At 30.4% G+C, this 14,336-nt stretch overlaps 2 protein-coding genes across 2 annotated transcripts; both read right to left on the bottom strand.

The window, feature by feature from the left end:
• Window positions 1–141: 141 nt before the first annotated feature.
• LOC113873618 (protein S-acyltransferase 18) lies at window positions 142–2,347 on the bottom strand. Its single transcript, XM_027511819.1, has 8 exons — window positions 2,192–2,347; window positions 1,783–2,115; window positions 1,629–1,697; window positions 1,477–1,548; window positions 1,251–1,379; window positions 1,077–1,157; window positions 752–913; window positions 142–657 (listed from the first exon to the last, which is right to left on the bottom strand). The coding sequence occupies exons 1-8, from the start codon at window positions 2,345–2,347 to the stop codon at window positions 142–144; spliced, it is 1,518 nt and encodes a 505-aa protein (XP_027367620.1).
• A 949-nt stretch (window positions 2,348–3,296) lies between these two features.
• On the bottom strand, window positions 3,297–7,144 carry LOC113873757 (probable WRKY transcription factor 47). Its single transcript, XM_027512056.1, has 5 exons — window positions 6,866–7,144; window positions 6,241–6,315; window positions 4,927–5,076; window positions 4,736–4,849; window positions 3,297–3,884 (listed from the first exon to the last, which is right to left on the bottom strand). The coding sequence occupies exons 1-5, from the start codon at window positions 7,142–7,144 to the stop codon at window positions 3,297–3,299; spliced, it is 1,206 nt and encodes a 401-aa protein (XP_027367857.1).
• Between the last annotated feature and the right edge of the window lie 7,192 nt (window positions 7,145–14,336).

The raw sequence follows: 14,336 nt of genomic DNA, 5'->3' as shown, positions 1-14,336 counted from the left end.
TGAAACCATGTTCAATATAGATGAACCATCCCATGTATAAATTATAAGGAATCAATGATACATAGAAAATGGACATGAAGAATGGACATATCAACAAATCTTTCTCAAAGGTTGAGAATCTCAACTAGTAAAATACAGCGCCTATTTTGGAGATGGTTCGCTATCTTCTTTGCTGATGACTGAACATAGAACCTGCCTTGAAATATGTGTATCAAGCTCCCTGGACACACTTGTTAATTTCAAGTCGAAACTGCTTCTATATTTGTGTTGTGGGGATGGCATCATGCTGCTAGAGAACACCGTCGGTGAGCCAGCGGAAAATCTCCTTCTCGGGCTTGAAAATCTTCCTGGTGATGCAGGAACTCTCCCTTTTGCTACAAAAGATGCTGACCCAAATCCCTCTGTGTCCATATTTTTATCCGCATTCATCAATGGTCCGCATTTTGTCTCCAGTGGAAGAGGTTTTAATGAAGTATTTTCCTCCATTGGCTTATCTTTCATAAGCCTTTCCCTGGCCTTCTCAGCTGCCAGTAGGGCTTTCTCTCTGGTCAACTTTATGAGTATCCATGGGTTAATGCTTACGTGGAACTTCTTTGTCTTGATCAAGGGGGAAGGTTCAGTATCTCCTTCAATTCTGATAGACAACCTAGGTGAGCTCTGAAACTCAAAACAAATTGCCCTGTAAGTTATGAGTCTAAATCACTGCATAAAATGAAGCAATCTATGACTATCTGATGCTTACCTGGTTTACCCTCTGTCCTTTGCATAGAAACCTTGACATTAGTGTTGGCTTTTCAGGTGAGTCAAAATCAAAGCTCTCGTCTGAAGAGAAATCAGAATCGTCCAATGATTCCAATTCCATGGCTTGGTTCTCTTCTCTCATCGCTAGGATATAGTCATAGGTCCTCATTCCCTGCATTAATATTTAATAACAAACACAACACGATTCAATAACAATGAACATTCCAGTAAAAGGATATAGGCAAAAATTGAAGGCTAAACACTTTGGCAAACCGATTATTAAAGCATAGCAGTATATGATAGTTGATAGTTTCAGAAGCAGGAAAGAAAGCTACCTTTCGTATCAGAACCACATGAAAGAAGAAAAGCTGCCCCAGTGCTGCTGAGCTATAAGCTGTCAATAAGAGAAGCAACACCTGTATGTAGCATTCCAGGAAGTTCAAAGCAAATCAAAAGCGATGCTAAATCCAAAACAGAAATGCCCAAAAAACAGTTCAGACAAGTCTTACACATATGGTGGCAAGAACTCCTCTTGGAAACTCTACATGAAGCTTCTTCAGAAGCTCCTTTTCTATTCCCCTTTTATCCGCAAAGCACCGGATAAATATAGCAATTGCAGCCCCTCCTTCAATGACAAGCTGTACATACATGTAACGGACAATGTTGGAAACGATTCAACTAACCTAATTGAACCACTTTATTTTTGGGTCTAAAATCGAATGAGTGAGCACTGACCATTAAAAGCACGAAAATCATGAGAAGAAAGAATGTTGTGTAGTTCCTTTTCCCAACACAGTTATTCAACCACTGGAAACAAGCAACCGCAATTATTACATCTCAATAACCAAATGGAAAAAGAAATATAGAAATGCCAGAACAACACTAACCCTGCAATGGTGATCAAACCCTTCAACACAGCGATTGCAAGTCCTGCAGTGCTTACTGTGTTTTTTCACCTAATTCACAGCAGAGAAGGCTTATATTTGACGGCAGCACAGCCTCAAGATAAAATGAAGTAACAAAATTGAGTAATTGAAGAACCTCAAAATCACAAAGCGCGCAAAAGGAGATATCGTCGTCTTTGAGATTAGGGGCAATGGCATCATCGTCATCTTTCATGACAAGGGGGAATGGAAGTAAAGGGTCCATTTGAGAACTTGTCTTAAACGGATCCAAGTACTTCCTCTTAATGAAGGTCCTAAGCAACTTCCTTTCCACCCTCCTGAAAAACCTCATCACAATTTGACCAAGAATGAACCCGTAATTGAGCTTGGGAATCGAATTGGATTTGGCTCTTCTCTTCTTCCTAAAGCTGGTTCTGTCAGTGGGATCAATGGCCGTACACCTCACGAAGAGAAAGATAACGGAAACAGCCTGTGGGGAATATCAGAAAATGAGTTTGCGAAGAGAGTTATGGATTGAGAGTGAGAAGATAATAAAGAAAACATACGACTAAGGAAAATGTGAGGGTGAGAGTGATCTCTGCAGTTGGGTTTCCGAGGAAAAGTCCGAGGAATGTGAAGAAACAGACAACCAGAAAAACGTAAACGGCGATTCCCACAAACTGCAAAGGATGGAGAGGGCGTTGCCATCCATGGCGTCTCATAGTGTGAAGGAAATGTGGGGTTTGATGAGAGAGTTGCGTTCCTTTACTTACTTCCTCAACTCAACGGTCACTCTGTTTTCAAAATTGAATCGAAACGCGCTCCATTCCCCCTTTTCACTCATCCAACGGATACCACAAACCGTAGGTTTCCATTCCCAAAACACAGTCTTGGGCTCCACTCCATTCAGTAAAATCTTTTGGGCTTTTTGTTCCTTCCAAGTTCCTAAGTACCCACACCATGAACCAAATCTTCCATGCTATGGTAAAATCAAGGAGTTGCTAATAATGGTCCAAGAACACTAATTAAAGAATAAAAATGAAAATTTTATTTAAAATTAAATTAGGAATTAATTAAAACTTGTAATAGATATTCATTCAATAGTATTTTTAATATATTTTTTTTATTTTAACTCTTTAACTAAAATATTGGTTAGCATTTTTCAAAACTTAAAACATAAACAAAATCAATCAGCAATTATGACTAAATAGTTATTTATTTTTAAAATTATACAAAAATTATTCGTTAATCTGTGTCCAATAACACTTAATAAAAAAAATTTATTAAAATTTCTTGCATTTAATATTGTTGTATGATTTTCAATCTTATAATTTTCTTAAAAGCTTACTGTATATATTTTTTTATTGTGTGTCTTTAGCCATAAGTTAAAAAATGTTATACAAATAAATAATTCTTTTACAAAATAAGTTAAATTAAATATAAACTCAATATTTTAATAAAGGGGTGAAATTACAAGTCATTAATTATTCTTTTATGACCAGAGTAGATAAGAAAGAAGAGAAATTAATATGAGATGAGATCTATGATGTGACGGAAGGAAATAAAAAAAAGTAATTGTAAAACAAATAGGGTAGAAACTGTGTTTAAAAATAATATAACTCGGAGAATAACTTGTATTATGGTACAGAATAGTCCAACATTCACTGCTACTTAATTGGTGACTGTGGAATTGGGGAACAGAAATGGCCCATGAAGAGAATTAGCATTTCCAGTGTTGTTACTATTTGCATCACTGCCTGGGTGTGATCCAATGAATGATGAGATGGCAGTTGCTAGGGCAGTAGTGAAGTTTGGATCTGAAGCAATGGCTGCGCTCACTGTCTGGGTCATGGATGAAGGCAGTCGTTGTTGGGCTAGTTGAGCAAGAGTCATAGCTGGATGTGATAGCTTCTGGGGGAAGATCACAGGGTGTCCCAGTAATTGAGGAAAAGAAGCAACATGCAACGGTAGAGGTAGTTGCATGGGATTATTGGGAATATGGGTCATGTCGAGAGTGATAGTGGGGAATGGTGCAGAGGCTGACAAGGTTGCCATGGAGATGTAGGGTGTTGAAGAGAAGAGTCCTGCACTGTTATTTAACGTTTCATTGCTGCTTGTTGAACCTGAACTTGACAGAAGCATTGACGCAGCAGCTGATGTAGAATTGGCCATGGCTGTGGCTGATGGTGGGAGAGGGTGGCTATGATTCCCTTCGTAGGTTGTTATAAGCACTGTCTTGTCCTCTGCACATCTTTGCACCTGCAAAATTTTATACAAGTTTTTTACCCATTTTTTCATAGAACCATTGTTTCTTGTTATCACTCTCTTCCTTTTTTTAGATATTTGAAATTAATAAAAGTGAATCTCTGTACATTTGATATTAATCACTTCCTAATAATTTATATAACTTTTTTTATACTAAGTTTATCTCTTAGCTGACAATTTGAGATTTGAGATTTGAGATTTGAGATTATTGAATAGATTCTGCTTCTCAACACATTCTTGATACACATCCCTAAGAATCAAGCCACTTTCATCTTACTTACGGGGTTAATTTGTTCATGAAGCAAACACCACGAAGTAATTTGCCTTTTTTTCATACTTTATATATACAAAAATTACTTAGTAGTTAAATAATTATTTAATATATTTATTTTTAAAATATATTTTGATCTAATATTATATCATAAATGATGTACTTAATTTAATATGTAGAGAGTAAATTTTAAATAAATAATCATAAAATAATTTTAAAAAACTACCCTTTTTATTAAAAACATATTTTTTCCAAATTTAAATACAATTTTACGAATACAAAATTATATCTTAATATTTTCATTTCATTTTCTAAATAGAAGATATTTATTAAATATTAAATCAATAAAAATTCATTCAAAGAAAAATGATAAATAAAAAGATGATCACATCATAAATAAATTAAAGTCCACATTTTACAACTTTTTAAAAAACTAAATTCAAACTTTGAATTTATCCCATTTAAATTAATAAGCTAAAATTAATTTTTCTTTTTTACAAGACAAACCTGACCTCTACCTCTCTTTAGTCCTACTTATCCAATAGCAAGTTGAAAACAAAAATAAAGTATTTACCTGTTTTCGAACCGGGCATCCTACAGCCATAGTGCAACGATAGTAGGCACGGGGACAAGGGTTACCTTTGGCCATTTTCTGCCCATATTTTCTCCACTGACATCCATCGTTAATCTGAAAAATCACATATGATTTCAAATTAATAAGCGACAGTATAAGTTGGAACACATAAAATGAAATTTAATTATTACCAGCGGAGCTTCTGATCTTGCACGCACGGAAACCTTGGCCTTTTTGAAAGGAAGTTCGATTTTGGATTCTTCTAACTTGGGACTCTTGGATGATCCCCAACTCTGTGAGGACGATTGGTCAACAACATCTTCTGTTGGATCAGGACAAGCCTGCAGCTTTTCAGTATTAACTTTAGTAAATGTAATTAATTATCTTTGAATTGTTTTCGAAACAACCAATACCTCTTGACCAAACTTATTATCCCAAGTCTATGCAACAATATTTGAGTTCAACATCATCCAATTTGTCTCTACCTTCTATTTCACCCATATATGTAGGTTCAGTACATGAATTTAACTTTATTTGTGTGTGAACTTAAATTTTGACTTAGAATCTTATCTCCTAAGTCATGCACGTCAACTTAAAACCGCATAAGTGATAAGACTTCATTATTAGTTTAAGTATATTTACCAAGTCACTTTCATCTCTGAATGTATTCAATTAATTTTTGTGGCCTATGTTTACACATGTTAATTATCTTTCAATGAAAGTGGATGTTTCATATTCTATCGCCAGTTTTAACTTCTAAAGATAAAAAAATATTAACACGAAAGTTAACAAATAGAGTACACACTTTTTAATTAAAGTGATGCTTGTTATCCCATTTCTTTGATCGATAAAAAAGAGGTTACAACAAAGAAAATAAATAAATTTGAGTACATACATAGAATTAGATTGAGAAAAATAACTCATGGGATAAAAAAAAAGATATAATTAATCTCATCCATCTGTGAGATACATAATTTAACAAAAATGTTATAAACTATATATAATTGCAAAATGTTTTTGTAATTTCTGCAACTGTCAATAATTGTGGTTGCATAAATCACATATTTTTATTACAATACTGAAAAGATCTTGACACAATTACAATGTAGTGTTCAACATATATATAAACCTACCTGATGAGGTTTTTGTGAATTGATGAGCAGTATTTGTAGCTGATTATAGTTTCTGGTGACTTGATCCAACATAGTTTTCAACTTGCAATTTTCTTCTTGTTCTCTTAGTAATTCCTTTTTAAGTGTATTGATCAGCTGTGAGAGAGAGAGAGAGAGAAACATTAATTTTCAAATGTTTTAAGTATAAAACCTAAAAGAGATATTATATTAATTCATACAATAAAATTATTCAATAACATATATAACATTCTTTTCTTTTTCTTTTTCGTCCATCAAATAATTTATCATATCTCTTTTTCTTTTTCTTTTTTTTCCCTTTTCTGCAATTGTTATATACATGATTCTCAAACTTAAATCAGGGAAAGATCTTACCATACGAACCACGGCTTTTGAACTTTCATCATTTGCAGTTCTTTCAGCACTTGCACACTTTAAATTCAACGCAGTCTGTATTACATTATATGCACCAAATAGAAAAGAATTAGCCATAATATACACCTAGTTCTTATAAATTTTTAATTCTTTAAATTAAGTCTCATATTTCAAAAATTTATTTTATAATTATTATAAATATAATAAATACGTGATGTATTACTTTTTATAAATTTTAATATATATGTATATATATATATATATATATATATAAGGAATAAAAAAAAACAATTTATATTATTTTATTTAAATATTTCATATATTTTATTAATTTATATAAATTAATAATATTTATGTTTCTGTAATATTTTTACTAATTATTAAATAAGATATTAACAATAGATACTAAATTTAGTTAGTTAATAAAATAAAAGACTGAGTAATTAAAATAAAAAGAAAATAAAAATGACACAATATATATAAACGAGCAAAAGTGCAATTAAAAGAATGAATTGATGTGGTAGCGGATTCAGAATTGAAGACGCGGAATCGGAACATGAATTCTGAACCAGTCCATATATTTGTATAATTTGAAGACTTACGTTTGTATAATTTGAAGACTTACGTTTACGAAGTGATCGGTGAGAAGAGTTTGTGATCCATCTTGAGAGATGTTGGGGTGACGTTGATGATGGTGCTGGTGCTGGTTAATATTGTTTTTAGTATCACTATACCTGGGCGGTGAATCTGAGAAGAAATCCATTTCTTTGATGGAAGGATCGCTATGGTCTTTGGGGGTGACGATTATGGGATCTAGACTGAGATTCTGGCGGGGGAAGTCGGTGGAGCTTAGCAAGGTCAATTCACGGTGGTGGCGGTGTTGCATTTTGTGGTGGTCTTTCATATGTACTGTTACTGATAAATTATATGGAGAGAGAAGTAGATGAAGAAGAAGAAGAAAAAGGTGGGTTTGCTAAGATATATATATACAAGACTTTCAAAGGGGAGGTTTTACATGTGTGCTTGTGTTGTGCAGCCTCTTCTATATTGGATCTATATATAATATTGCAAAAAAATTATTTAATATAATATAATCAATTTGATGAGATAAAATTGCTATAACTAAAAAGTATTCTCATTCACTTCGACAATATTTTTAAAAATTTTATTTTCAAAATAAAAAATATATAGAATCACTGTTTCTCTTATTATCTAAACTAAAAGATTGTTTAACCGGTAGAAAATTCTGGATATTCCTTGATATTTTTAATATGAGAAATTTTCATTTACACTGATATTTTTAATATGACTAACACTACCCATCAAATTACTTAATTTACAACTGTACTTTAACTCTGTTAAATAATATAGAATTGAACCACCATTTTTATAGAGTTTTTTTTTTCCCCCCCTCCACTTATAAGGATATATATGTATATATATCTTCTATTTTAAATGTTTTATCTCAATTATTTACTATAAATTATAAAGTTTTAACTAGTTCAGTAGATATAAATTTTTAATTAATTTTACAAAATAAACGTGAAGATACAATGACAACAACGAACTTGTTCATTGATATTCAGGTGGTAATTATGTGATTATTAATGTTTTGTTTTATTTACATACATAGTGAGATTTATTATTTCTGTTTAACATACAAAATTAGAATTATAATATAAAATAATGATATCAAAATCAATTCAAAATATTATAACAATGATGACAATAATAATTAAAGGTGAGTAGTAGTCATAAATGTGATAAGGATAAAAATATTAATAGCGGTATAAGATAAAGTTAGAATAAAGGATAATTATATAATGATAGTAGAAACAGCAATTGTTACAAAATATGAGAATAAGATTAAATTTTTTAATTAAAATAGTGATTTGGAAGTGTGTAAATGAATACAGTTAAGCAATTAAAAAATTTATTTAAAATTACTATACCAAATATCGCATGTGTTTATGATCATATTACTTGGACTTGATCTCACATTACGCTTCGCTTGTAGAGTATAATATGAGATGAAATCTGCGTATATGGTTGAAGTCATATGCGATGTCAGAATAGTAATTTAAATGTGCTTTTTAATTGTTTAATCGTGATCATTTGCATAGTGTTGGATCAATTGTCCCTTAACTTTGTGTAGTTGTTAAGTAACACTACCCAAGTAAAATTAAAGGATTTTTTCAATTGTTTCACATGGGATCAGATCAATTGCCCTCTAAATCAGGGTATCCCGAAGTAAAATTTTAGGTATTACTCAATTGTTTCACATTATCAAATTAGAAGTACAAAATAAGAAAAATATTAGTTTTAGTTGTACAAAAGTTATATAAATTCATATTTAAAAATTATAATTCTAGTTCTAAACAAACTTTCAAATATTGTAATTATAATTTCAAGCCACAATTTTACAGTCAATTCGGTGCACTAAATAAAAATTAATCGATTTTAACTTTTTCACATTCACTTTCTTTGTATTATTGTAACTTATAACATCCTTTTATTTTCATCTCTCTTTTTATCACATCTTTTGATTTTTTATTCTATCTTTCACCTATTTAATGCTCCAATTATGATATGTCCTTTTACTAGTTATTACAGTTTTGATGCATAAAAGAAAAATAAGAAAGATAAAGATACAACGAGAGAGAAAATGTGAAAAAAAAAATTACTAATCAGAATTCTAAGAATTTTGATTAAAAACTAATAAATGAAAATATTTTTGTTATGAATAGAATTACATTAAAAATCATTTATGATAAAATACAAATAAAAATTTGTATAAAAATTTATTTGATATTTTCACTAATATTTTAAAGACATTTGTTATCATTATTTAGAAAAGGAAAAAACATTAAAAATTAAAGATCTTGATTATTAACAATAGTATTAAGGTGCTAATTAAAAAATAAAATAACTTAATATTCTAAAAATAATGTTAAATATAATAAAAATATTAATAATATTTTAGTAAAAAAAATTTCAATTTTCTAATAATAGTATTTAGTGTTTGCTAAAAATTATAAAACTAATTAAGAGAAATTTTGAAAAATATGGAAACACTGAGAAAGTGGACTGAGTGAGGTCAATCTAGCAATGAGACGGTTGTCAAGAAAATAGAAGAAGTTTTAAAGGGACAACTATGGCATGCCCCATTACTATTCGACCAAGAAATTAAAGCCAGATCACAATTTCCATGTGAATATATAAACACATTATGCATATCGTCAAGTCAACGCCAGGTTATGTAGGTTTCTTTTAAATTCATCTTTCTATGTCGATAACTTTGACAAAGAGGGCACTCCATAGACTACAAGTGTTCAGCTGATCATTAAGTCGTGATCACCACAATACTTAATTTTTTTTTCTAGTAACTTTGAAATTATAATTTTTAATGTAAAGCTGAATAACGCACGCCAGCCTTTTCCTTCTAATATTTATTTGGACAGCAACAGCTTACGACATTATTGCACAAATAAAAGCCAATCAACGAGTATGGTTAATGAGAACTCTTTTGGATAAATAAATAAAATTTATTAAAACAATCAGTTAATAATTGTGTAAAGACGATATTTTTAGTATAATCATTAAATTAGAAAGATTCTCCCCATAAATAAGCCATGCAGCTGCACCCCTCCCACGCATGCACGCAGTAGAGGCCGAAGCAAAGAACAAGCCAAGTAATAGGAGCTGAGTATGGCAGTGTTATGGAATAAAGGTCTCAGGGAGACCCCACTTATATATATAATATAACTTCGACTTTTGCCCGCACGTTCGGTTCAAAAAGCACTAAATCACAAATTCACAACCAAAGCTTCACGTGTGGATCAGTACTATATCTGTAGTAGCTTCTACTTTCTTCCTAGTCCCTACTACACCTCCTCTATAGATAATATTATAGACTCCTATTATTAACCATTAATTAGATTCCGCCCTATACGTATGCTTGCATCAAGAGAAAGTAATTAAAATTAAAAGGAAAGTTGAATAATCTATCCCCTTCGTGATTAATATAATATCTTTAGTGAACTGAGATAAAGAAATTTAACTAACACGATAGCAAAAATTAACAAAAATCAGCTCACACGCAAGATCGTCTGATTTCGTGTTAAATATCCATTCTCATGTTCAGAAAAAAACAAACGACAAGGGAATACGATAATTGTTATTTTAATATAAGTTTAATTAAACCGTTTTCATCATTTTCGGCCTATTTCCTTTTATATTTCACTGCTTAACCAATAGGGCGGCGAACTTAAGCCTAAAAGTCACGGTTTGGAGTGGACTTAGCTGTGGGTATCGCCCATCAATTGGGGGAACCTGATCTTAAAGAATTGGAGAAGGAAGAGAGACCTTACTGGATCACATAGTAAGAAAGAGAAATCTCAGAGGGTAGAGTCTCTTTTCAACCATAGATACGACTTTTTCTTTCTTCAAATCGAGAGTGGTGTCTTCGTCTTTTGTTTTGAATGCACCTTTGTCCGCTTGCTTTAGTGAATACGATTACTCCAATAAAAGCAAGTTTATGACTACAACACCGTATCTCTACATTTCGATTTGCTTTCCCACTTCCTCTGCGGTCTCTATAAATGATAACATTAAGTCGTTGAAGAGCATGACTACATGGAGTTGGATAAAATTAAGAGACAAGTGATAGACTGATTTAACCAGAATTAAATAGAGTATGCTGAGATAAATAACTATGGAATCAATTAATCTACAGTACGTTGAGAAAAAATATGTTAATTAATGAACTGATTTTACGTGCTTTTTTTGTATTAGCTTATGAGATAATAATAATTTTCTTCTGTACATTATTAACAAGTTAAAACTTAGAAGTATAGTGCTAAGACAAAACTCCACATTCAGCAAAATGGACCTAAAAGCTGCAAGAAACAAATGGGACCAGAATCTGATACTTGGTTGTGGAAAGTCAAAAGTGGTTCACTTTTGTAACTTCTAATTTCGATACAAAGACATAAACAAAGAAGGCCGCAAGAAATATTTCGGTAATTATCTACAAAGGGAACGTTGAGACAATTTTGTGGCAATCAGATCTAGAAGAACTCAAAGAAGAGGCCCTAATTTCCCCAAATTTTTTGCCAGCTAAATCTACCAGAATGTAAACAAAATATGGGTCTAGAAGTGACCTCTTTATCCTAAAATCAATGTTATACAGTAATGATTTGGAGTTGAATTATTTTTTGCATTTTTAATAATAAAAAAAAGTTGCTGAAAGAATTAATTTTACAGTATTATAAATGTTTTTTTACTTAAATAAGACATATACTCTAAACCAAAAATATATATATTCATTTAACAAAAATTAATAATGAATTTTATTAATATAAAAAGTTAATATCTATTATCAATACATTAAACATCTATTTATATAGTAACATAATACGTTTAATGTTTAATGATAATTTAGCTCTTCAGTGAATAAATTGGCTAACGTTTAGCAAATTTTTATGTTTTAAAAGAATTTTAAATATTAATTACTTGCAATTTTCTACATTAATCATTTTTATAAATCTTAATTGGTTTAATTTCCAATTTTTATTTAATTTTTTTCGAATAAATCAATAGTTTATACCATCAAATTATTTCTTATATTAAGATTTTTTTTTTCTTTCAAATCTCAATTTTCAGTTGTTTTAATCCTATATTTTGACTTAAAGCATTTTACACACATTTATTTTGATAGTGACATAGTTTTAAGTCCTTTTTTTCTCTATTGCTCGAAGCTCTCCTTCATTTTCAAATGATTTCACATTTTTATAGTTATTTTTAACTTACATTTTTATCTTTACACAAATTAATTATATATATATACACAGAGAGAGAGAGAGAGAGAGGATATGTTCACAACACAATTCTTTACTAATAAGAATAAAAATGACGGATTTTAGTTTTACTTAATCCTGTTCAAGAACCAGTGGGTGAAGATGTCCTTCCTACTCAACCTCATACAAGTTTACAGGAGAAACACATTGATAGTAGTCAAAATCACAACTAACCAAATCAAATATCATCTCATGCCTGTTTGTTCAACCGATAGAGTTGGGGGAATCATACGAAATCTTAATGACTGAATTTGTCTCGCCTTGCTACATGTGTTGAACAATTGATTGATGAGTTTGCCATATTTTCTGAACTTAATTTCTAATAAATTTTTTATTTTAAAAAATATTAAATAAAAATATAAGTTTATATCTTGAAAACATAAGAAAATTATAGCTTTTATGTATTAATTAAGATAATTTGTAAAAATAAAATATAAGAAGATTTGGAATTATATATTGTTGGTTGATAACTTCATATCAACAAATATGGGACGTGCTCAAGTTCTAATCAAGCTTAGTTCGAGTGGAAATGAAAAAAAAATGAAGGATATGTTGAATTTAGTACTATGTACAACAAAACTTGATTTGAAGAATACACAACTTCCAAATTTACAAGAAGCGAAGAAACTTTATTGATAGCCTCCACTTGTTTAGGAATGCATGAATAAACTGGACTGGGCCTACAAAATAAACAGCTTCAACTATGTTCGGAAACTTGAGATACCCTTTCAGTAAAAAGCTATTATTGGATCCTATCCAGTTTACCCTCCAAGCCCGTTCAACGGAGATTACCCATAAACAGGCCCACTAACTTAATTTTAGAAGATTACCTCTCAAAATAAAGACAACCTCAACCCTTTTTTGTATGATATTTTTTAAGTCTATCTATTCTATTTCCTATTTTACTTAATAATATATTTTTTAAAATATTAATTTATGTGAATTTTTTATTTTTTCAAATATTAATCACCAGCATTTACCTTTTTTTAATTTTATAAGTATTTAAATTAAATTTGTCATCTAAAAATTTATCCAATAATTAATAATAATAATAAAATATATTTTTCTCTCTCTATAAATAAAATTAATTTTTAATGTGTAATAAGAATTTTTATATGGAAAATTTTAAAAAAATTATAAAATTACATAAAATTTATCATATTAACGATATTAAATATTACAAACTTTAATAATAAAAAATTCTTATTTATTATTAATTGAATTTTATATCTTCATCCGGACATTAAAAACATAAATAAATAAATAAATAAAATAATACTGCACTCCAACTTTTTCAAAATTACACGGAGCAAAAAGTTGGACATATGAACGTTGTTGGTCTGCACTGTACATTGTGTGGTGCACTACTCAAGTCAAGTCAACCCATTTCAAAATCCCCACTCTGGGTGGACGCGGTAATGTCAACGCAAAATGCACTAGTCAAGGGCCTTGGTGCTTTTAGTAATTTTCGTCCTTACAAGATTGGAAAAGTATTATTGCAAACTTTTGCTATTAAAAATTTATATTCACTTTTAAAATAAATTTACCCGATAAACTTCACATAAATGTTTTGGAAATTACAAATAAATGCACATAATGCAACCATAATTATAGTCATAATGTGGTTGTATAAACTTCAAAAACTCTAATTAAGTTGTAAACTGCCATTTAAAACCTCAGAAACTTTTTAGTATAAAGTTTAGAAAAACATAAATTTACTGATATACTTTTCATAATAATATATTTAACAATTAATAAAGTTGACTTCTAGAAATTAAAGTTGCTCCTAGTGACAAAATTGTTGAACAAACACGATGACTTGCAGAATATTAGTCTCGTTCTTAGAATTGAATTTAATCTTTAATTACTTTCAAGTATTTAAAGCTAAAGTTAAAAAAAGAAAAAACCATTATAATTAACAATGAACATCACTTGAGGTAAAATCCGAGAATGCAGGGTGGCACTATCCAACCCAAGTTGCTCTATGGCTTATGTCAACATTCCACTTCAACAAATGCTTCATCAATTGCCCTGAAAAAGTCAATAATCCCAAAATGAATTGGTGTGTAGAATGAGTTGACATTAAAAAAGCTTGACCTTTGACCCTCCACCGTCCCTAACCTTTCATATGACAAATTCAAATGTGGGATTTTGAGGTCTTCCACCTTAACTCGTGTCTATAAAAGCCTTTCGAACCATTCTTAAATCCAAAACATTTAATTGAATTTGGCCCTTTGT

Source organism: Abrus precatorius, unplaced genomic scaffold, assembly GCF_003935025.1.
Source record: "Abrus precatorius isolate BTA unplaced genomic scaffold, Abrus_2018 Scaffold7, whole genome shotgun sequence".
NCBI classification, from domain to species: Eukaryota; Viridiplantae; Streptophyta; class Magnoliopsida; order Fabales; family Fabaceae; genus Abrus; species Abrus precatorius.
The sequence above is the reverse complement of the archived record's forward strand: the minus strand, read 5'-3'. Positions and strand labels throughout refer to the sequence as shown.